Source organism: Rana temporaria, chromosome 8 (genome assembly GCF_905171775.1).
Source record: "Rana temporaria chromosome 8, aRanTem1.1, whole genome shotgun sequence".
Classification (NCBI taxonomy): domain Eukaryota; kingdom Metazoa; phylum Chordata; class Amphibia; order Anura; family Ranidae; genus Rana; species Rana temporaria.
In genome coordinates, this window is record NC_053496.1 from 74712341 (window position 1) to 74737415 (window position 25075).

At 40.8% G+C, this 25075-nt stretch overlaps 1 protein-coding gene across 1 annotated transcript in view; it reads left to right on the forward strand.

Annotated features, from left to right (window-relative positions):
* Positions 1 to 24440, forward strand: part of ATAD1 (ATPase family AAA domain containing 1) — a 35695-nt gene extending 11255 nt beyond the window's left edge. The window contains exons 3-10 of the mRNA XM_040362050.1: positions 5993 to 6091; positions 8192 to 8312; positions 12800 to 13000; positions 13625 to 13731; positions 15642 to 15731; positions 21141 to 21191; positions 21840 to 21973; positions 22387 to 24440. Of these exons, the coding sequence (XP_040217984.1) occupies positions 5993 to 6091; positions 8192 to 8312; positions 12800 to 13000; positions 13625 to 13731; positions 15642 to 15731; positions 21141 to 21191; positions 21840 to 21973; positions 22387 to 22504 (921 nt within the window). The 3' untranslated portion in view covers positions 22505 to 24440. The remainder of the gene's footprint in view (positions 1 to 5992; positions 6092 to 8191; positions 8313 to 12799; positions 13001 to 13624; positions 13732 to 15641; positions 15732 to 21140; positions 21192 to 21839; positions 21974 to 22386) is intronic.
* The last annotated feature ends 635 nt before the right edge of the window (positions 24441 to 25075 follow it).

Genomic DNA, 25075 nt, shown 5'->3' on the forward strand with positions numbered 1-25075 from the left:
GAAGTACATACTGTATGTTTACTCTTTTCCTTGCCAAAAGATTTTTATTTATTTTTTAATTGATTTTGCAATTAATCAAATTATGTTCTGTGACAATCCCATGAAACCAACATCATATCTTACAAAAACGGTATATACTATATAGACTCATGTAATTATGTTTAACCACTTCAGCGCCGGAAGAATTTACCCCCTTCCTGACCAGGTCATTCTTTTGGTGGTATTTGATCACCTCTGCGGCTTTTATTTTTTGCGCTATAAACAAAAGAAGAGCGACAATTTAAAAAAAATATATATATTTCTTTACTTTTTGCTTTAATAAATATCCCAAATTTAAAAAAAACTAATTTCTTCATCAGTTTAGGCCAATGTGTATTCTTTCACATATTTTTGTTAAAAAATCACAATAAGCGTATATTGAGTGGTTTGCGCAAAAGTTATATTGTCTGCAAAATAGGGGATGGATTTATTGTATTTTTATAATTTTCTTTTTTTATCAGCACTGCGACATTGCGGCGGACAGATCCGACACTTTTGACACTTTTTTGGGGACCATTGACATTTATGCAGGGACCAGAGCTAAAAATAGATAGCCACTGATTACTGTATACATGTCACTGGCAGGGAAGGGATTAACACTAGGGGGTGATCAAGGGGTTAACTGTGTTCTAACTGTGAGGGGATAGGACTGACTGGGGGAGGAGACAGATTGTTGTTCCTACTTAGTAGAAACTGACGTTCTGTTTCTCCTCCCCTGTTCCTGCTCTCTTGCACACGATTGGGGGTGGCAATCGCGCCTACTGCCCACGTGCACCTGCTATGGCTCTTAAAGGAGGCCACCTTATATATACAGTGATATGTGCAGGAGAGCCATTCTGACGCTGTGTGTGTGGGTATGTGTATATATAATATATATTAGAGCTGCACGATGAATCGTTATCGCGATTTAATGGATTTTTTTTTCGATCTTGACAAAGTATTTCCTGATCTTTCTATGCAGAGACTTCTCTGTGTCTGCTAAAGCCATCAAAAGGAAGGGAAAAAAATCCAGCCAGTCTGCCAAGTATCACAACAATTGGCAGTGGAACCAAGTCTGTAATGTTTTGTCCTTTTATATCAAAGGTATAGACTTTGGTCTGTAAATGAGAAAAGTTTAACCACCTAGGCCCCATGTATAATGCTGCTGCTAAACGGACGGTCAGAGGCAGTTGGACAAATTTTTTTCAACTACCCCTGAACTCATTCAATGTTATCTTATGTGTACAAGTACACAGGTTAGTTTACTGTCGTTTTTAGGCACTTGCGTTTTTTTATAGGTGTTTTTCGTTTTTGGGCTTTTTTTTTTTTTTACGCTTCTAAACGAAAACGCGGCATTAAACACTAAACCTTTTTCTGACATTTGTTGGTTTCAAGTTAAAATAATATTTTTTTTGCTAGAAAATTACTTAGAACCCCAACATTTTATATATATATATATATATATATATATATATATATATATATATATATATATATATATATATATAATTTGTTGTAGAGACCCTAGAGAATAAAATGGCGGTTTTTGCAATATTTTATGTCACACTGTATTTGCACAGCGGTCTTTCAAATGCAATTAAAAACAAACAAAAAAAACAGTAAAGTTAGCACAATTTTTTTTTACCTTCATACATCGTATGTATGAAGGTAAAAAACCTTCTGTGTCCTCCTCCCAAGCCCCCCCCCCCCCCAATACTCCTTCCATTCAACCAGTCTCCTGATTCATTCACATATTGCTGCTTCACTGCAAGCCAGGAAGGAGTAGACTATTCTGCCTGGCTGTGTAGTTTAGTGGAGAATTGTAAATCACAAAGCAGAACTGAAATCTTTTGGCAGGCAAAACTGTTCACATCTGTACATTTAAACTTTTTCAGCTGTTTGTCTGCAGAGCAACTTTAATTCTTTAAACATGCAGATGGTGGTTGGATATACAGACACTCTTATTGCCAACATATTTGTTTCCTTAACGTTCCATGAACATATTTGGTTGGTTGGGCAAGTATGCATGTTTATGATTAGAGAAGGCAGGGTACAGAAGGTAACTACTGTTGCTTATCTTGGCTGAGAACTAAAAATTTCTGCTGGGAACACCCATAAAGAGCTGGTGGTACCCAGTGACACGGAATTAAGGCCCAGTATATAAAAGAATAAAATAAATGTGCATATATTTTTTTTTACTTGGAGCCTGGAAAGCATTGCACCCATGATCAGTAGATTGCGGGTGCCATGCAGACCTGCCAGTGTATCTGTCTGCTCGTACCTCGTATGAGCAAGCAGATGCACACTGACAGGAAGAATGAATGAGCTACCAGAGTGCCGAACCGCAACATGGTAGTTCATTGAAATTACAAGCTGACAGCCGCAAAGGATGTATCCACAGAGGACTCTGAATGAATGATATGGCTGGGTGGGGGGAGCCTTTGCATGGCCACAAAACAGTGACAGTGGGTGCCCGGAGAATTTACCTGCCCGCTGTCCCTGTGGAGGGATTGGGGCATGGCTGCAGCTGTTGGAACATGTTGCAGGTTCCACCCTAAATATGGGTGGCACCTGTAACCTGTTTCAAAAGGTAAACTTATCCTTTTTAAAGCTTGAATTTAACATAGCCATTAATTTAGCCCCCGTCCTCTAACCTTGTTTGTTTCAAAGACTTTAAAGTGGTTGTAAACCCTGTTTTTCGGGTTGTAAAAATGAAATTTTTAATGGTCTAGAAAAAACAAAGTTTTTTTCAACCCGATTATTTAACCGGCCTTGCCTACACACGATCGTGAAAAGAAAATGCTCTAGCAAAGCGGGGTGACGTACAACACGTACGACGGCACTATAAAGGGGAAGTTCCATTCGGATGGCGCCACCCTTGGGGCTTTTGCTGATTTCGTGTTAGTAAAAGACGATTCGCGCTTTTCAGTCTTTTACAGCGTGATGATTGTGCTAGCTCCATTACGAACACTAGTTTTACCAGAATGAGCGCTCCCGTCTCATAACTTGCTTCTGAGCATGCGCAATTTTTTTTACGTTGTTAAAGCCCACGCACGTCTGTTTTTTACGACGTTAAAAACCACAACGTTAACGACGTGAAAAATTAGAGCATGTTCTAAATTTTTAATGGACATTTTTTTACGTTGTGAAAAATGCTCAGGAGCGCCCACACGATCGTTTTTGATGACATTAAAAAAAGCTTTATTTTTTACACCCCAAAAATGGTCGTGTGAACGCGGCATTACATAAACCCAGTGAAGTGACTGGCCTAATGTGATACACAGAGATGAAACAAATCCTCCCACATCAGTTTTTTTTTTTTTTTTCTACATCCCTTTAAAAATGCAAACATTTTTTAACCGCTTGTCAACAGCACGCCGTCAAATGACGGCGGGCGGAAGACTCTATTGTTCTGACAGGACGTCATATTGAAAGCCGATAGGGGGCGCGCGCACCTGTCGCGTTACCGGCAATTGCCTAGTAACTGAGCAGGACCGTGGTTCTCTGTGTGTAAACACAGAGATCCACGTCCTGTCAGGGAGAGGAGACCGATGCTGTGTCCCTTATACATAGGGACACAGATCGGTCACCTCCCCCAGTCAGTCCCCTCCCCCTACAGAACACTGACTAGGCTACATATTTAACCCCTTCCCCGCCCCCTAGTGGTTAACCCCTTCCCTGCCAGTCATATTTATACAGTAATCCATGCATATTTATAGCACTGTTCACTGTATAAATGTGAATGGTCCCAAAAATGTGTCAAATGTGTCTGCTATAATGTCGCAGTCCCGAAAAAAATCGCAGATCGCCGCCATTCCTAGTAAAAAATAAATTAAAAAAAATCATAATTATGTCCCCTATTTTGTAGACAATATAACTTTTGCGCAAACCAGTCACTATACGGTTATTGCGTTTTTTTTTTTTTTTGTTTACCAAAAATATGCAGAAGAATATGTATCGGCCTAAACTGAGATAAAATTTTTTTTTTTTTTTTTTTAATTGGATATTTATTATAGCCAAAAGTAAAAAATATTGTGTTTTTTTTTTTTTTTTTTTTTTTTTTTATATATATATATATATCCCAAAAAATAAAAACCGCACAGGCGATCAAATACCACCAAAAGAAAGCTCTATTTGTGGGAAAAAAAGGACGTCCATTTTGTTTGGGAGCCACGTCGCACGACCGCGCAATTGTCAGTTAAAGCGACGCAGTGCCGAAAGCTAAAATTTCGCCTGGGCAGGAAGGGGGTGTATGTGCACAGTAGGCAAGTGGTTAAGCTTGTCTGAGCTGTCAGGGGGAAAAAGGTGGGCAGAAGCTGAAATGACACTCTGCAGAGCTCAGTGAGAAGAGCTTTGAGAGCTGATTGGAGGGAAGAGAGACTTGCCCCCTCCATACAGCACACAGGAACAAAGCTGAGGCTGTCAATCAGCTGGAGTGCCCTCCCCTGTCACCATTTTTCTCTTTGTCAGAAAAACTTATCAGAAATTATTCATGCTGATAGCAAAGGAATGAAGCTGCAGACAGCATGAAGCTAATCTCTTAAGAGATTTACACACTATAGAGTAGTGGTTCTCAACCTTTTAGTGCCGTGACCCCTTGATAAAATTTCCCAAGTTTGGGGGACCCCTAACAGTAAAAAAAAAAAAAAAATTAGCGTGTGTTGTCAGCACCCAAGGCAAGACAAGTAATTTGCGCCCCTAACCCACGGAAATGTAATGCTCCCTGAGTCCTCTCCACTCGTACAGTATTAAAACCTCATATGGTAGATTTTAGGATGTATCACTTTCTCTTTGTTTTCCTCTTTCCCTTTTATCTCTCGCTATCCTAATTTTTTGTTCCCCCCCATCCCTCTCTCTAGTCGTCTTTCTTGTTTTTTTCTCTTATTCTGTCTCTCCCTTTTTCTTTCTTTCTCCCCCTTTTTTCCTCTCCCTTCCATGAATTCTCTATTTGTATTCCTTTTCTTACTCCTTGGTGGAGGGGGAATGGGATGAGTGGCAGTGGTGGGGGGAGTTCTGATCAGCCAACTTGGGTGCTCTTGATCAAGGTCATCTGCTGATCTGAGAACTGTAGTGGGGACTTTTAATGGCAACTATAATCACAGGTAGTGTTACTCAATGTGTCTCCGACTTTGTGGTGTCTCGTAGCAGTGACCCCTAGGCTAAATCAGGAGATAGGGTCTCCTCTAGCCCCTCCCACCTCACAATCCTTACCAGTCAGCGGACCTCTAGTCTCTGCCCCCCCAGCCATACCGTGAACTGAATAGGCAGCTGCGAAGAGGCTGAGTGGGCGGCCATGGGCTCCAGAGACAGCCCTGCTGGGCAGACGCAAGAAGGCTGGGAGAGTGGTGCGGGGTTTAGTAACAGCCCAGGATTTGGTGACCCCTGGCAAATCATCATTTGACCCCCAGGTTGAGAACCACTGCTATAGAGGGATATGCTTTGTTTTTATTTCATGTTTGAGGTTTACAAACACTTTATATACAAGCCTGTTATCGGCTCTGGAATCCTTCTAAAGTCTGGCCTGACAGACCTGTCATAGGCGTCACTATAAAAGATGGCACTAAGCCAGTTAACATAGGCCCAGCCAATCAGGCTTTTCCCTAACATGAGTTTCAAACCATTTGTGTTTTTCCCACCACCACGCCTCCGGGTTGGCTCCAGTGGCTGCCCATCCTTTTCCTTGCTGAAGTTGGTTTGTGCATATAGTCTACAATGGTGTTTTAGAAGAAAACTGACGCTACATGCAGATGACACCTGGAAGCTTTACATCACCACACTTACACTTTAGGTAAATTAGTGTGCACCTGCATTCACTAAAATATTTGAACTACCTTAGGGCAAACTCACCCAGACACAATATAAAGTAAACACAGTATGAATGCCAATGTGTGCTGGTTTTTATTAGTTAAACTGCTAAAATGTCTTTTGTTTGCTTTTTGATGAAGCTGTTTTGTGTCTGTGTTCTGCTTTTCAGGCTGAGAAACTAATGAGACAGATCGGTGTAACGAACGTTAAGCTCACTGAATATGAAATGAGCATTGCAGCCCATCTTGTCGATCCACTCAGCATGCTGGTATGTTGTGGCACAGTGACCTCGCTTGATTTCTGAAAGCTTTGTTTATTTTGAAAGTAAAAAGTAGGCAACCATATCTTTCTAAAAGCCAGTTCACACTGGGGCGACTCGTCAGGCGACTCAGCCGCCTGACAAGTCGCGTCCCATTCTATTCACCAAGTCGCTCCGACTTAGAAAAAGGTTCTTGTACGACTTTGGGGGCGTCTCGGGGCGACTTGCATTGACTTCGATACAGAAGTCATTTTGCAAGTCGCCTCTGAAGTCGTCTTCAGGACGCCTTGCCGCGTCGCCCCCAAAGTCGTGCCGCCACAGTGTGAACCGGCTCTTAGGTTTTCTTAAATTAGAAACTATGGGCAAAATCAAAAGGGACATTATTATGCAGTTTGTCACGTAAGTCTGTTATGTTTCAATTCCTTTTAACAAAAAGTTGAATTTCGAGAGTTGAAATGAACAATTTAACTCTGCTTACAATGAACAGCTGTTCTTCTTTTTTTTAAAACATTTATCCCTAAGGCTGGGTTCACACTGGTGCGACACGACAGCTGTCCTACTTTGGATCCGACTTTGCCCTGCAACTTGAAGTCGACACGTCAGACTTTTAATGAACGGGGATCGGACTTGGATCCCCGCCAATATCAGGCACTGTATTTGGCATAAATCTTGAGGGGGAACGTCACGCCAAATTTTGAAGTCCATAACTTTACTAAGATCCTATGTGAGCTGACACTAACATAACAGTGCCCCTTTTGCGCTGGATTCCCAAGCATTTTGGCTGCCATACCCAGTTCTCCCTTGCTGGACTACAGAACAATTCCCATTCTTCACTTCTCCATGGTTTTCTGGCAGGATCATCTGTTAAATTTTTTTTGCACTTACAATATTTTCAAGGCTGGACTTCAGGCAAAATAACTTTTTCTAAATAAAAGATGCATGTATATTGTAAAATCTTGGCATCCTTTGTATATTTCCTCCCAAATATGTATAGTAATTCAGCATGAAACAACTGCTGTGCCTGTGCAGGAGTGTTCTGTAATAAAGACTCATCACTGCTGCTCTTTTTCCAGAATATCAAATTTTCAAAAATATCTAGTATTCTATGGCCACCTTTACATTGAACCTCCTCACAACATTTAAAGTTAACACTGAAAATGAAACGGAGCACCTATCCTTTAACCCAATTATCGATTTTCCGTTATTGCTAAACCAACGCTTAGCTCCTCAGCGTTTGTAAAAATTTCCTAGAAGCGAATACTTGCTTTTTTGGCTCTCTTGACTCCTTTGTTGAGATCTCCATGTAATTCTAAAGAATTCACTTGTTACTGTGACCCCAGTACATTTGTTTTTAGTGCCCAGAAATCTATCACTGTTAGGATTCCGTGAGGAGTCTTAACCTGCAGTCCCCTTTATTGCTAGCACATTAACTTTCATCCTAACCTTCCCTAATGGTACATAAGCCTTTGTTTTGTATGCGTATATGCTCTGCTACAGCAGTCTCTGTGGTAATGTCTAACAGCCCTACACTAAAAGACATGACCACTGTAAAATAGCGACCACTAGTTCTCTTCAAGAAATACAGTGGAACCTTGTATAACGAGCATAATCCGTTCCAGGAGAATGCTTGTAATCCAAAGCACTCGCATATTAAAGTGAGTTTCCCCATAGAAGTCAATGGAAACGAAGATAATTCGTTCCACATTGACTTCTATTTCACGCAATACAGCATGTGGCCAGAGGTGGGGGTGGGAGACCCTAGGATGCACTTGAAAACCCTCAGAAAGGCTCAGGGAACTGAGTATTTCCGAACTACTCTGAGTGTCACCTGAACTGCACACCGCAGAGGCTTGAATCCTGCTAGTTTAGCAATACAACACTCGCAAACTGTGTAAGGATTTAAAAAAAAAATATATGAACAAACCTGGTCCTGCATACAGTGTGAAGAATAGTAAATGGCATCCTAGAAACATTCCGTTGTCTTGATAGGATAGCAGGATAGGAAGTGTCAGATCAGTAATCCAATATAGTCAGTAATGATCCATAAGGAATGTTGGGCAGAGCATTAACTACATTATCATGTAACCTTAATCTTTTCTTCCTCACCAGGTGACATGGAGCGACATTGCCGGCCTTGATGATGTGATAACAGATCTGAAAGATACAGTTATTCTCCCAATAAGAAAGAAGCATTTATTTGAGAACTCAAGACTTCTGCAGCCTCCCAAAGGTATTGTGCGCTTTGCTAACATGCACCTTTTGGTGTAGATGCTGCTGGTTCAGGTGAGCCCACCAAGGCAATATACTTTTGGAGAACCGTTTGAGTGAGGCTAATACTCTCAGTATTGCCAAATGCAGTCATTCATTTTTCTGTCTTCTTGGGACTTCCACGATGTCCGCCGGGCACCCGCGATTGCTCATCACAGAGCAGGGACGTGGATCTGTGTGTGTCAGGGGAGAGAACTAATCGTATGTTTCATGTATATAGGAACAATGATTGGTCTCCTCCTCATCAGTCCCCTCCCCCCACAGTAAAAATCACTCCCTAGGCGACACATTTAACCCTTTGATCGCCCCCTAGTATTAACCCCTTTCCTGACAGTAACATTTATACAGTAATCAGTGCGTTTTTATAGCACTGATCGCTATATAAATGTGAATGGTCCCAAAATGGTGTCAGAAGTGTCCGATATCAGTCCCAATAAAAATCGCAGATCGCCACCATTAGTAGTAAAAAAATAAATGTAAAATAAAAATTACATATGTCTATCCCCTATTTTGTAGACGCTATAACTTTTGCGCAAAGCAATCTATATATACGCTTATTGTGTTTTTTTTTTTTTTTGTTTTTTTTTTTATCTACCAAAAATATGTAGAAGAATACGTATCGATCTAAACTGAGGAAACACATTTTTTTTTTAAATTGGGATATTTATTATAGCAAAAAGTTAAAAAATATTGTGTTTTTTTTTTTTTTTAATTGTCGGTCTTTTTTTGGTTTATAGCGCAAAAAAAAAAAAAAATGCAGAGGTGATCAAATACCACCAAAAGAAAGCTCTATTTGTGGGGGGAAAAAAATCAAAATTTTAATTTGGGTACACCGTCGCATGACAGCACAATTGTCATTCAAAATGTAAGCGCTGAAAATTGGCCTGGGCAGGAAGGGGGTGAAAATGCAATTTTTCTAATAATTATCTTGACATCACATTACAAGGTGATTCTGAAACTTTTTAGAAAGTCCTATACGGGTAATGCCACCCTTATAGCCAGTAGTTGCCACCCTACACATGCGATAAATGCTATTCCTGTAGGGGAGTTTATCCGTGCAAAGAGAATCTGCTCTACTGACCTTTTCTTTTTCCAGGGAGTGTGAGGTTATCAGAGATACTCTCCAATCGGAGTTACCCTCAATGGAGTATAGATAGGGGACTTAATGTCGCTTAGAGTTGCACGATTAACCGTTTAAAGATCTTGATTTCGATTCACCCCCGTGCAATCTCCAGGCTGGATTAGCTTGATTTTCTAGTATCACTGTTGGAACCAGCGTAGAACGCAATTGGCCGACTGATGTCAGCAATGTAACGTCATCCCATGCAATGGAATCCTACTCCATGCAAAAAAACAAGTCCCACCACCCTGCACAGGCTGCGATCCCCCTCCCACACTCCCCGTAGTCTCGCTCCTCCCAGTGGATTCCTCTCCGTAGACTTTGTAGTTCTGATCTACCTGCACAACTCAGCACCTGTACTGCCCCTCCCACACTGTACTCGTCACCCGTCTCGGGGAGCGCCACCTACAGGAGGAGAGTGCTAAGGGCCGGGACTCGTCATCACAGGGGGAGGGAGAGGAGGGATTACTGAGGCACACAGAGGGCAATGCAAGAGCTGCCTCTATCTGTGCTAGAATGGCGATCTCTCTGGGGGGTTAGTGCTGAATTCGGTTTCGGGAATGTCATTCTTCTCCTTATATATACATATTCGCCAGCACACCAGGGATCATTTAAAAAAACTTCCAAAAATGGAATGCATATCTATTGATCCAAAAGAGCAACGTTTCGAGGCCACGCAGGACCTCTTCGTGGCCTGACAAAGAGGTCCTGCGTGGCCTTGAAACGTTGCTCTTTTGGATCAATAGATATGCATTACATTTTTGGACGTTTTTTTAAAAGATCCCTGGTGTGCTGGCGAATATGTATATATGATTTGCTAACCGGTTCCCAGCTGGTGATCGTTTCAGCACCCTTTTACTTATTGGCCATTTCTCCGGAAGGTGTGCAATCGGAATATTTTTGAGATTCTTCTCCTTATGTCACCAACCTGGGAGCAGAATGAGAAGATCACACCCTGCAGAAGGAGAGTCCCAGGGCACAGCACAGGAGGGACAACTGCAGGATCAGGATGACAAAAACAAGGTGACCGCTACTGGATGGGGATAGCAACCTAATAATAATGTCAGCTGCAGGAGCAAGATGAACAGGTTAAGGATGGTAGCCTAAGGACTGTCATCTGCGAGATCTGGGGCCTCAAAATAAAAAAGTTTGAGAATCGTGATCTTCATTCTAAGCAAAAGAATTGTGATTCTCATTTTTCCCAGAATCGTGCAGCTCTAATGTCGCTTGTCATAAACAACGGGAGGATCTACTCTCTAGTACTCATTCTGTCAAATCTAGGTGCAGAGCCAAATCTAGAAAAGATGGGAGGTTAAATTTTGTTACAGCCTATTCTGTAGAGTATAATAAAATAGAACATACCCATTTTTGTACACTGATGAGGCATTACATTACCTCTTATGCAAACGTGTATTGGTTTCAGTAGCCGTAGGGCCCCCACTTTGCGTTCAATTTTGGTACCTAGTCATGTTAGTTCCCACATCGCCAACAAAACCTGGCTCTCTTATCCAGGATAATTTCACTGTGGGGTCAGTACATGCAAATATTGTAGGGTTCATAGACCCAATAAGAACATTACATATTTTGCCACAAGAGAAACACATAAAATTGCACAGTACATTAATTGTGGTTCGGATCATGTAGTACGGTATATCTAATCCAATGTGATAAATGTAAAGTGCAATATGTGGGCTGTACCATACGGCCCTTACGCACACGCATCTCAGAACATTACTGTGACAGTTTGAATCCCAAGGCCAGAAATATCTCCAATGTGTCGAAACATTTTAGATATGTACACAGCGAAGATATGTCCTTTTTTCATTTTGCGCAATTTAGCAAGGATTTTATCTGCAGCCATGGGGGGGACAGACATTGCAGACTTTTAGAATGTGAAGTTTACTCATACCCGCACCCCACAGGGACTGAATCACAGATGGGATGTAGATCTTTTTCTTAAATGATTTTTATCAATTTAGTGTCCAGGCAGTATCATCTTTATGTAGCCCCCACCAATGTAACTACGTCCAGTTTTTTATATTTGTATAAACCATGCATGTTATTGTGGGTTTATTTTCCTATGTCTACATTTTCTTTGATGTGTTTTATTGCACGTCATGTTGGGATTATAAACCACGCATGCTACTGTGGGTTGCTTTTCAATTGCTTAGCCTTAAATAATAATAAAAAAATTATATATATTTTGATGTCCAGGTTGTGTCATCTTTATGAAGCATTCACTGACATAATGATGTTCTGATTGTAGATAATATTAATTGTGTATGCTATTGTGTATTGCTTTTTTTTTTTTATGTGCCAGGCTTTTCATATGCTTACAGAATAATATAGATAGAGCAATATATATATATATTATACTATACTATTTTTATGATCCATTTTGGGAAAAAATACAAACTATGCATTCTATTGTGGATCATTTTTTTATATGCCTGGTTTTTCTTATGTCTATTTTTTGTTATGTCTTCCATTGCACGGAGTAATGTCTGGTTTTCCCTTTTGCATTTATAATTCACCTGTGTTGGTTAATCATGTGATTTTTTTTTTTTTTTTATATATATATATATATATATATATATATACTATTTAAGTGTTACTTATTTAGTTTTTTTATCAGCCATGACTAAGGACTAATGTCCGAAACGCGTAGGCTGTTTTACAGCTTTGTACATGCATTTAATGAAGAAATACTATTTTGGATGTCATCCTGAGTGCTGACCAGTCCCTTTCCTTATTCTGGTACGCTGGAGGTGACAGCAGCCTCAAGGTCCGAACACCGGGCGGAACTTTTATGTGGGAAGGTTGCAGCGCCTATACAACCTGTTCTCCTTAGCTGACTTTGGGTGTCCCAGTCAATCAGTAGGGAGAATCTTGGACGGCTGAGACGCCCGTGGACGTCGCTGGACAGAGAGGGACCTCCGGTAAGTGTTAGGGGGGCTGCTGCACACAGAAGGATTTTTCTTAATGCATAGAATACATAAAAAAAAAATATTTAACCTTTACAACCCCTTTTAAGGTCAATCTAAAAGGAATCCACAAAGGCAGCACAACTGGTTAGACTCTTCTCAGCAGAGCTGGAGAAAAGACATCCATCCTCCTAGGACAATGGTTAATTGTTTTATTTAATTGTTTCCCAGTGTCCAATTCTTCGGTAAGCAGCGGCATAACCTGACTGAATCCCTGTGTCCCCTAATAGATGAGAAATAAATGTGGTTTCCGATTGGCTGTGTTTTGTTAATAATGTGCATTATTTACACTCAGAAATCAACCCATTTGGCCAATCCATAATTGTGTGCTATTAAATGTTATAGGTGTGCTTCTGTATGGACCTCCAGGATGTGGTAAAACTCTCATCGCCAAAGCAACAGCAAAGGAAGCGGGATGTCGCTTTATTAATCTGCAGCCATCCACTTTGACCGACAAGTGGTATGGGGAGTCCCAGAAACTGGCCGCTGCAGTGTTTTCACTGGCCGTGAAGCTTCAGCCATCTATTATCTTCATTGATGAAATTGGTAAATTTTTTATTTGGAGAATTCCAGTTTAACTTTAATTCAAGGTTGGTGAAACCTTACATATGGATACATGTGGATATAAAGTTCACATGAATTATGCCAATGCATCAGCACATTCTGAATATTGGACAGTCTGATCTGAAACGGAAGCAAACTACCCCTAACATGAACATGTCTTTATTCGGTTTGAGACATTGTTTTGGAATCGCATGGCTTACATGGTTACCATACACATTGACAGATGCTGTCATCATGCACCATCTGTCTGATATGCATGGAAGCCTTTTTCACACTCCATTACACACAATGGCAACATATCTTTGTGACATTGCAGTTTCACTACAACCAAGAGCTTTACTATAACATCTCTTGGCTGCTGGAATGGAGTAGTGGAAATAGGGGAGGACTTGGGAATACAGTGCTTTATGGCAATTCATAAATATTTTTATATAATGGGCTTTTGTATTAGAAAAAGCGTGGGGTATAAAAAGTCTGTATCTTTCTACCACAGTACATGGGTAGTGTATGGTAATAGAGTTTTGCACCCACTTTGTTTCTGGACGTAGCTGGCTGCAGATTTCCATTGAACATATTTTCGCATTTTTAACTTCTGTTTCCATAAAGATTCTTTCCTTCGGAGTCGTTCAAGTAATGACCATGAGGCAACAGCAATGATGAAAGCTCAGTTCATGAGTCTGTGGGATGGACTGGATACAGATTATAGCTGTCAGGTATTTATCCACGGCTAGCAGCCTTTTTCTTTTTCTTGTTTCCCCAAAATGTCAAATTTCAGGTATGTGCCTGTATTATGTAATTGAATTTAAAAAGTAGCCTTTTCTCTTTTGATTGTTTATTCGGACGTAAAATATCTGTTGATCCTGACAGTCCCCCTGCTTTTCTGTTTATCCTGACCACACCAAGCATGTAAGGACAACCAATGTAGTGTGGTTAGCTTACATCTGTGCCTTCTGCTTAGGAACTACAGGACACTATGCATACACATAACATGCTTGTTCTCTCATGGTCCGACTTCTGCTGCCACACCCCTGTGCCCAGCTTATCACAAGGAAGGACCAGTGTGTAGAAGTCTTTGAAGCATATGCCTTTTACACCAGTACAGTGTGCCTGTACTCCAATTGGACTGCTGATGCCACACCCTGCACTATTTGACTGACAGCGGCTGGGATATGCATCATTGGCAGATCAGTGGATTGTCACAAGGAGTGTCTACCCCATCTCTTTAAGCCTGTGATAGTTAGGAATAGCGGTCACATCACTGCTTGTAATCAAAGAAAAATAAAGATAGATACAATTTTTTTATGTAGATCAAGCATTTATTTGCTTTAAAGATGATTGTGGGCTTCAACTATTTAGACAGCAGTGTCGCTTATTTCCTTTTTTTTTTTTCTTAAGTAGTTCCTGACATCCTAACAAAACTTGTGTTAAACTTATCTCTGTACTGTTTGGTCTTGCTCAAATTTAATGTAATCTACAACAGTATGTCATCAGAGCTGGCATCCATGTACAGTAAAGTGGTAGTAAAGTCTTTTTTTTTTTCACTTTTACCTACAGGTAATCTTTTATAATAATTCTTACCTGTAGGTAAAAAGAATATATCCTAAACTGTACGGTTTAGGAGATATTCCCTTTGCATGCAGCCGCTGACTTCAGCGGCACATGCACGCTGAGTGCCCGGCTAAATGTCCGGCATGTGCGGGAGTGACAACATCACGGCTCCGGCCACTCAATGTGCCGGAGCCACGGTAATAGGAAGACACAGAAAATGTCGGCTTCCTCAGCGTGGACCAAGATCATCTGCCGACGCCTCGTTCTAAGGTAAGTATTTCATAATGAGCTAGTATGCGATGCATACTAGCTCTTTATGCCCTTTGCCTTACAGGTTTAAAAAAAAAAATCTGCAGGTTTGCTACCGCTTTAAATTATGAAATGTACATATCAGAAACCGAGAGTTGCAAGAATTAATTAAAGCTGAAGTTCAGCTTGCTTCAATGTAAGTATACATGTGCCATATCTGTCTGATCCCTGTGGAAGCTGGAAATGGCCACTATCTTCCAGGTCCTGTGTGGAGCGGATACCCTGCTGCTTGGTGAGCACAGGTGCCCACTTGGCACGGGCACCATTTAGAGAACACTTTGCACTTTCATAATGAATGCAAAGCTTTCTCTGATTGGACATGGTGGAGAAGCGGATTGGTGACATTGAGCTGTGCCTGCTACAGTGATTTCTAGCTTCCACTGGGATTGGTTGGATTGGCCAAACATGGCTTGCTTGCTTGCTTATTTATTTTGGGCTAGAAGAAATTTTGTTTTATACAGTTCAGTTGGGCAGTGTTTGAATTGTGTGTGTGTGTAATATATATATAATATATATATATACTAATGAAGTTAAAGTTGGGCTTTAAGTAAGTACATTCCCAGTAACCTTGTGACAGCATTTGGGGTCCTGAGTAGTGTTTACCAAATAATTGTTTACGCGTGCCTGGAGTCATTTATCTATACATGTCTACATGTAATTTGCTGTATTTAGAAATTTTGCTTCTTTGATAGCATTTTATATAATATCTGCATAGAAGAGCCCGTTGAAACACTGGACGTCTTATACATTTTTAATTTTTTTACAGGTGATTGTAATGGGGGCCACAAATCGTCCTCAAGATCTGGACACAGCAATTATGAGGAGAATGCCCACCAGATTTCATATTAATCAGCCGGTATGTTGATTATCAAGGAATGATAGCAGTTCCCCTATTAAATGACGTGTTAAATGGAGTAATGTTTTTCCAGCTGATGGTTGACAGTGATTTATGAGCCTCAAAAGCCAGGTAGCTCATTTATGAAAATCTCAGTTGATCTTGTCATTGGTCAGGGAGGCCATTTGTACAATTAAGTACCCAGAGTTTGAGTTGCCAAATCAATGCTAGATTTGCATAATTAAGCACCCTGGGTTGCTTCGGAATGTATGTGCAGGACCTTCAAAGTGTTTTTACTGTTTAATTAGTTGTATAGAGACAGGATTACATTTTTAACCCTTTCATGCCTATGTATGACATTTGGTGTTTACAAGTTAAAATCCATATTTTTGGCTAGAAAATTACTTAGAACCCCCAAACATTATATATATATATTTTTAGCAGAGAATCTAGAGAATAAAATGGCGATTGTTGCAATATTTTATGTCATACGGTATTTGTGCGGCGGTGTTTTAAACACAACTTTTTGGGAAAAATTTACTTTCATGAATTTTAAAAAAATGAAAAAGTAAAATTAGCCCAATTTTTTTGCATAATGTGAAAGATGATGTTATGCCGAGTAAATATATACCAAGCATGACACGCTTTATAATTGCACGCACTCGTGGAATGGCGACAAACTACGGTAACTAAAAATCTCCATAGGCGACGCTTTAAACTTTTTTTACGGTTACCAGGTTAGAGTTACAGAGTAGGCCTAGTGCTATAATTATTGCTCTTACGATCGCGGCGATACCTCACATGTGTTATTTGAACACCGTTTTCATATGCGGGCGCGACTTCCGTATGCGCTTTCTTTGCTGCGCAAGCTCGCGGGGAGGGGGGCGCTTTAAAAAAAAAATTTTTTGTTTTCTTATTTATTTATTTATTTTTTCTAATATTACATTTTTTTTTTTTTTTTTTTTACATTTTGATCACTTTTATTGCTGTCACAAGGAATGTAAACATCCCTTGTGACAGCAATAGGTGGTGACAGGTACTCTTTATGGAGGGATCGGGGGTCTAAAAGACCCCCGAGCCCTCCTTTGCACTTCAAAGTATTCAGATCGCCGAAAACGGCGATTCTGAATACTGTGTACTTTTTTAAATCCGGCGCCATTGGCATCTGAGAAACCCGGAAGTGACGTCATGACGCCGCTTCCGTGGTTTCAATGCGGACACTGAATCAAAGCCGTTTACGGCTTTGTTTCAGAGCTCGCCGAGACGCTGGAGGCGCCGGATCGTGGATCGGGTCTCCCGGTGGGACGGGAGGCCCGGTCAGAGCGGCGGGAGGGGGGGGATGTCCCCTCCCGCTCCTCCGGCATAACAACCGAGCGGCTTTTAACCGCATCGGTTGTTATGTTTGGAAAGCCGATCGCCCGCTCTAAACAACGGTACCGGGATGATGCCTGCGGCTGCAGGCATCATCCCGGTATAACCCCTGAAAGCCGAGGACGCATATATGCGTTCCGTGGGCGTGAAAGGGTTAAAGGTACAGTTTATTTTTTTGTACTCGGGTACATCTCTGATTGAGGGTCACACCTTTTTACTTTATTGAATTTCAAGTTTCTAGAGTGACACAAAAAAACGACAATAGTGGAAAAAGGCTGCTTCAAAAAGGGTTGCTCTATACTGCAAGAAGATAGAAAAACAAAACCATACATGGTTTTTATAATAATCTAAAGTACTGTATTTATACATAAGGCCTCATGCACACTGGTTTCTTGTTAACGCTGTTTATCCTGACAGGAGCAAAAAATCTGCGTTTACAAAACTTACCTAAGCTGCATTTTTTCAAACCAGTTTAGCAGTGTTTGGAGTTTGGGTGTTTATTTAGTTGGCCAAAATTTCTATTTATTCTGGCCATTGAAAGAAACGTGCCTAGTGTTTAGGCACGTTTAACAGCATTTACACGTTTTTAACGGCATTCAGTTTTTTTATTTATTTTTAATTAATTTTTGTGGCCAAAATTCTCTCTCCTGGAATGCGATTTTAGAGTGTTAATCAAATATCCTCTAAACTTCCCTGCTTCTAAACTGCTAAAAATGTACATGGACACATAGGATAACATAGAGTCGAGTTCAAGGCCAAAAAAATGATTTTTCCCCAGTTTAGGCCGATTATGTATTCTTCTACATATTTTTGTTAAAAAAATATCAAAATAAGCGTATATTGATTAATTGCTTTGTACAAAATAGGGAATAGATTTATGGCTTTTTTTTTTTTTTTTTTTTTTACTAATAATGGCGGTGATCTGCGATTTTTTTTTTTTATCGTGACTGTGACACTGTGGCAGACAGATCGGACACTTTTGACAATATTTTAGGACCGACATTTATACAGCTATCAGTGCTATAATTATGCACTGATTACTGTATAAATGTCACTGGCAGGGAAGGAATTGACACTAGGGGAGGAGACTGATCGGTGTTCCTATATACTAGAAACACGTGATCTGTCGCCTCTTCCCTGACAGGACGTGTATCTGTGTGTGTGTACACACGTTCCTGCTCTGTCACAAGCAATCGTAGGTGCCCGGCGGACATCGCGGCCGCCAGGCACACGTATCGGCTCCTTGGTGATGCAGTGGGTGCACGCGCCCCCTATATCGCCTGGGGGCCGAGGACGTCATGTGACGCCCACCCAGGATGGGAGATCTCATATGCGGACCACATATAACAATGGGTGGTTAAAATGGAAGTTCAGTCAAAATTTACGCAAGGCTAAACCTACTTCCATTCTAAGTTTATCTTCTCTAACCCTCTTAAGAATCGGTGTGTAACAAATGGAAAAAGAAAATATGGACAGCCGCACTTCAAAAAACCTTGATGGTTGTCTTTATTTAAAAAAAGGGAAACTGCACTACCTTTTTTAAATAAAGAAACCCATCAAGGTTTTTTGGAGTGCGGCTGTCCATATTTTCTTTTTCCATTTGTTGCCTTGTGCATTGCCAGCATCCTTGATCTTCTGAGACCATACTGATCATCCTAACACAATCCACCTGGAGCGGTAACGTTCTTTCAAGAATTTTGTGTGTATTTTAAAGCCGCGCCAATCCGGTCCCATAATCAGCTGGCAGCTTCAGTGTAGAGAAGGGACAGCCGACACCAGATGCCCCATAGTTGGCCTATGAGTGACGTCATCTCCCAGGTATTTGCAGCCATTGTCGGCGATCTCTCCTCTCCGTGGCTGGAGAGATCATGTGACTAGACTGGAGCAGCTACAGACTAGGCAAGTATACAGATCTTTTCTTTACAGGATTAGTTAAAATAGGCTTAGAACGGGGGTAGCCTTACAGAAATAAAAAAATATATAAGTGCGCAACCTATAAATATTTAAATCAAACTTAATAATATCAAAGAACAATATTATTATATTATAATCTATTGATATTGAATCTATAGGGAGAAAGCTGAAGTGAATAACAAAAATTTGCAAAAAATATATACCGTATAACATTTTTTTTTAGCAGAAAATGAGTCCCCTCCAGGGATATGCAATTAGCGGACCTCCAGCTGTTGCAAAACTACAAGTCCCATCATGCTTCTGCCTCTGGGTGTTATGCTTGTGGCTGTCAGAGTCTTGCTATGCCTCATGGGATTTGTAGTTCTGTAACATCTGGAGGTCCGCTAATTGCATATCCCCGCCCTAGACTGTGGTCCTCTAGGTGGTAAAAAGGTGATTCTTAATTGCAGTGCTTGGAAGTGCTCACTCCCACATGCAATATTCACTTCTTTATATTTTTATTTTTATTTTATTACGGGAAAGGGACCCACACGGGCCTACATGTTACAGAGTAATAACATAAACATCTGGATAGCATCGCATACGTAAATCCGGAGGCTCGATAGTACATTTAACATAGCGTCATTACTATTCAACATGATTAATAAATTTGATACCGACAACCATATATCCTCCTTCAGTAACTGTCCTCGGCCAGCTGTCTGGCCGAGGTTCTCATGTACCAGAACAAACGGGGGTCAATAATACATAACCCTCTTCTCATTCTCATCCAGGGAAGGACCTGTGTACGGCACTGATCGGTGGCACAGATGAGGCAGCCGCGGCTTTCTGTGTGAGGGACTGATGTCCCTCTGACAGAAGTCAGTGGTCTGCTTTTTGTTTCCCCTTGCGCTGACCGATCTTCTGTTTACATCACGTGATCAGCTGTCATTGGCTGACAGCTGATCGCATGGTAAGGGGCCAGGAAGAAGTTAACAAACACTTGGTTTGATTTGAATATTTTTAGATTGCTCACTTTTTTTTTTTTTGTATATGTAGTGTCGTGTATTTAGACTTTCATAAGTAGCAGCACCTTTTCCGTATATAACATTTTTTCCACTTTAAGTGATGACTATTGGTGAGAAATTGTTTATGAATCCAATTGTTGGAAACCCGTTGCCCATCTGGAAGATAAGTTGAAGTACTGCTCAGTTGTTTTCTTCCATCTTAATCTGCATTAGGAAACTGACAGATGTGGTGTGATGGGCCTGAATAGGTATAACCTATGGTCCCTTTCCTTCAGATTTTTATAAATCCGCTCTATTGTGTCAGGTCAGGGACTAGATCTCACTAGCTGGCCACAGCATCCTTATTTTCTGCCACAGAGTGGGGACCGTTTCTGTTACTGGTAAAAAAATAAATGTTAAGGCTATTTAGGTACCATGATATTTGATACAATATAAAATTCAAGCCTCACCAGATCAGTTTGTAATATGGGTTGCTGTCCAATGCCCAGTGTAGCAGTGCTTCTCATTGTATTCCCCATATGCTCCCCGTGCACCTACAAACTTGTAGGAAGTCCTCTTAACTTTGGGAATGTGACTGAATCACCCAGCCTCTTCCTGTGTATCCTGGTTGTGACAGGGTTTGCCATCACACTGGCATCACTAGTGGGCATTACCAGGAGTGGTCTGCATGCTAATACAGCCTGCCCAATATCGCCCCCTCCCTGTGGCTGTGTACATGTTTGCAGCACACAGACACTGCCAAAACGGCACCAGGAAAGATAAGGGGACTTTGCTGGCAAAAGGGTCTCTTCACTTCCAAAATTGTTGCCTTATTATCAGCACTGCCTCAGCCGACTCTGAATGATGAATAGTATGATGACCACTGGATGTTGTGCTAGATTTGAAAATACATTCTTTCAGTGATTTCCAGCTTTTGTCCAGCCCCTGCTGTGCCGTCTTCTCTAGGCACAACTGTATCCCTAGTTTAAGATTGTTTGTTTGTATTTTCTGTTAAATGCAAATATTTGTGTGCATATAATATCACACATGTATTTGCATGTTGCAGCTGCATTAAAGATTTGAAATATTTCTAAAGTAGCTTTGCTGCCTGCCTTTTGTATTACCCATGCATTAATAATCTGTCTATTTTCCTTTTCAGGCTTTGAGACAGCGAGAGGCAATTCTTAATCTCATACTGAGGCATGAGAATGTAAGCAGCTCTCTAAATTGTTCTATTTGGTAAAACTGTTTATAGGCAGAGTTGTATGGTAAATGGTGAGATGCGACTGTTTTGGTTAGACTGTGTTCTCCCAACAGCAGGAAATCCCAGTTGGCTTTCTGATGCTAAGTATGCAGCCAGTGAAGTTGGGACTGCTGACCTGCATGTTTGTTCCAGTTCAATAACCCGCTAAGTACTGAAGAAAGGATTATAATGGAAGCCTCAGAACTTGGTCCCTTTTAGAAATGAGATGGGCAGTAGCATTTCACATATTATATTCCTGACAAGTTCCCGTAGGGATTCGTCCACACTTGTCCATTTTACTGAAGTAAAACCATGCATTTTGCTGACTAAAAAAGCATTTTAAGGAGAAACCCCATTATTTTCCAATGTTGCTGGTTCACTCCTATGAACTGCAGTTTAGTATTTTCTAAAATGGAAACTGTAGGGGCCCATTATATATGCGTATTCACACCTATGCATGTACTTTACAACGTGCACTGCATGTACATGGAGCAATGTAAACCGTGCCTCAATACATAGTTTGGATAGGTACGCTGGAGCCTGTTGGATTGTCAGCTAAATAAGGCATTATTATTTATGATGGACTTCATTGTAAGGCTGGTCTTTCTTTAATAGGTGGACCTGGATGTGGATTTGTCGCACGTTGCGAGAGGTACCGATGGTTTTTCTGGAAGTGACCTTAAGGAAACGTGTCGGGATGCTGCTCTGCTGTGTGTCAGGGAGTGTGTCGCCAGTAGCACAGAGGAAAGGTTAGTGACATGTGAATGTACAGTACTCGCCTCCTGGTGGCAGCAGCAGTTCCTCTCTGGAAATGGAATCTTTGACGTGTAGCCAGGTTTTCTTTCCAAGAGAGCTAACTGATGAAAATAATACAATTTGTGTTTATTCACCAGCATGTTGCCTGAGTATTTTAGCTACGTTAAGCTTAGTTTACAGTTACAATCTCTGTTTTTGTAGTTCACTTTACAGTCTCACTTTCTGTTATTAGAAATGTTTCTTTACTGATATTTCCACCATTAAGACATTGGTAATGAGTATGTGACAGAATGCAGGGAAGTATATCCACAAAGTGGCATTTGCAGATCTGTGCATTTATAGTGGTTCTATCTTTTGTCTCTACCTCAAATCAGTTTGTGAAATCTGTTTCTTTTTTCCTTTGCAGTCCCAATGAGGAGATACGGCCTATTCAGCAGCAAGATCTAATGAAAGCTATTGAAAAAATGAAGAAATCAAAGACTGCAACGAACCACGGAGGTTTAATGCACGTTAGTTTGGATTGAACTTCTGAGATTACCCAAGCTGTTAGCTAGAAAGGGCACATGTAATGGATGATGCACTAGGAGCAGCACCATCCTTATGGACTTCAGCCTCCACTGCTGGACTCCAGCAACTATTCACTATAAAATAAAGAGCCTCGCAGAGAGGAAACCGTGCCTCTCTGGTTATCATGCTAGCAGCTAACGTTGACTGAAATGTGTTGAATGAGTATGTCATGTTTACCTTGTAAGATTACCATGTCTATCTGCAAACTGACTAGTGGCATTCCAACAAAGGGACAAAAAACCACACTGGGCTGCTGTACACATTGGCATGCCGTAGGGACCTCTATCTAATGTATATTTTAAAACTAAATTATAATTTAATGTTTGGTGTCTCTAGTCCATGATTTGGTCTATTGTAAAAGATGTAAGCCCATCAGTTTTTCTTTAAACTAAACTACACACAGGTGGATTTAAATGTAAAAGTGAGGTTGAATGTGAACCTGTCATGTCCACCAAAATGTCAAAGATATGTAGGTTATCGTTACTGGTAACGTGTAGGCACCCTGCCAGTGAGTCTGTGGCCAGGATAAACTCTGCTATTAAATGGTGGGAAGAGGCCTAGCACTATAAGGAGTTGGGGCTTAATTATTATTTGAGAGAAGTCAAGGCCCTGTGTAAAGCCTAGAGTCCAGCCATGTACTAAGGAACCAATCTGAAGATGAAAATCTGTACTGTTAGTTTATATTGGTGGAATTGGGGGTTCACTTGTATACAATTTTAAACCAATATGGAAAAATTACTGGTTGTTTTTATTGGTATGTCACTCTTATTGTTTGTGCTACCAGTGGTTGGGTTCGGATCCCTGGACCGGATTTTTGGAACCTCTTAAAATGGTTACCAGATTATAATCAAATGACAGCATTAGGGGCGGTCTAATTGGGGTAGACTTGCAAATATTTTTTTTTAGAATAGTAGTTCAAGAAAACACTGTTTTTGGGTACATACATAAAGTGAGAATATTCATTTCATGTTTTGTACAGTACAAAATAGGGCTACCAAAATCTCCAGCATGGAGATAACTGAGGCCCCATTCACACTTTGCATAGTGGGAACTCGTGTTCTCACTCGCCATTTTGTGTGGGCGATTTTCACGCAATTCCGTGTGTCACGCAAAGGCTATCCCATTCAGTTCAATGTTGCCCTATGCGTGTTTGTTGCCCAAAAGAAGCTCCCGCTTCTTTTTGGGCAACCAAGCTTTATGCGATCCTTAAAATCCAGTTTCAGCGCCATTCTTTTGTGGCAAAATCTCACCACATTTGGCATGCTATTTAGAATGAATGGCAACCAATGTACATTGCGTTTTTTGCACTGATTGCCACGATTTGGAATCGTGGGCAGAATCGCAGCAATTCCAAATCGGAATCATTTAATTGATGTTTCTGATGGATTGCATTCTCTGTTTAAGTTCCTCTACAGACACATTTTGCTGGATCCATATCTGACATGAAAGGGAAGTTGCACTGAATTTCTGGCTTGATTGTACAAATGTGACTTTAGGAGATACCTGTCTTGTTAATTGTTTAGTTATGGTGCCCTATTTTCATTATGCTATTTCTTTTATATTTGTTATACAGGTGTAATTGGTCATAAGGAATGTGATCTAAACATTCTTGGGAACGTTGCTAAAACTTTCCCAAGCTGAAGTGGGTACTTATGTTATACTACAAACTGTTCTAACAAAACAGTAGAAATGTGCAGCTGTGCTTCTTAAAGCCCCATGCAAACTGGGCATTAAAAACGCCACTTTTAAGGAGCATTTGCCTCTTCTTCTTTTTTTTGTGACACTAAATGCCCTCAATTGTGTCCATTCACACATAGGCATATAAAGCCCTCTGCAAGCACATTCAGGAGCAGCAGCATTTTGGGGGGCAAAAAAAGCAATTGACGCGTAATCTGCATTAATATTAGGTGCATTTAAAAGTTTAGTGTTCATTACAATGACCAGAAAAAATTATTATGGCCAATAAAATTAACCCCAACCTCTTGATGCTCCTAAATGTGTTTACAAAAAATGCTGCTTTTCTCCTGCCAGGCTAGCTGGGCAGACGCCCAGTGTGTATGAGGCCTAAACATTTTAGACATTAATAGCTAGATTCAGAAAGACTTAGGCTGGCGTATCAGTAGATACGCCAGCCTAAGTCTGAATCTGCGCCGACGCTAATTTAAGCGTATTCTGGTAACCAGATATTGGTAACCAGGTCAACCCAAATTAACATAGAACACGCCCCCTCAGCCTATTTTGAATTAGACGCGCTTGCGCCCTGCCGCATTTACGCTACGCCGCGGTAACTTAGCAGGCAAGTACTTTGTGAATCATGTACTTGCCTCGCTAACTTACAGCGGCCTAGTGTAAACACGACACACTACGCCGCCGCCAATTTAGGGCGGGCTTTCTGAATCCACCTATAAAAGTACATGGAAAATACATTTTTCAGTCTGAAAAAATTGCTTATGTAGCCAGCTTCAAGTGCTAATGTTACCTTGCTAATGCTGAGCAAAGTGACAGTGTCTTTGCAAATGGCCTCTTCA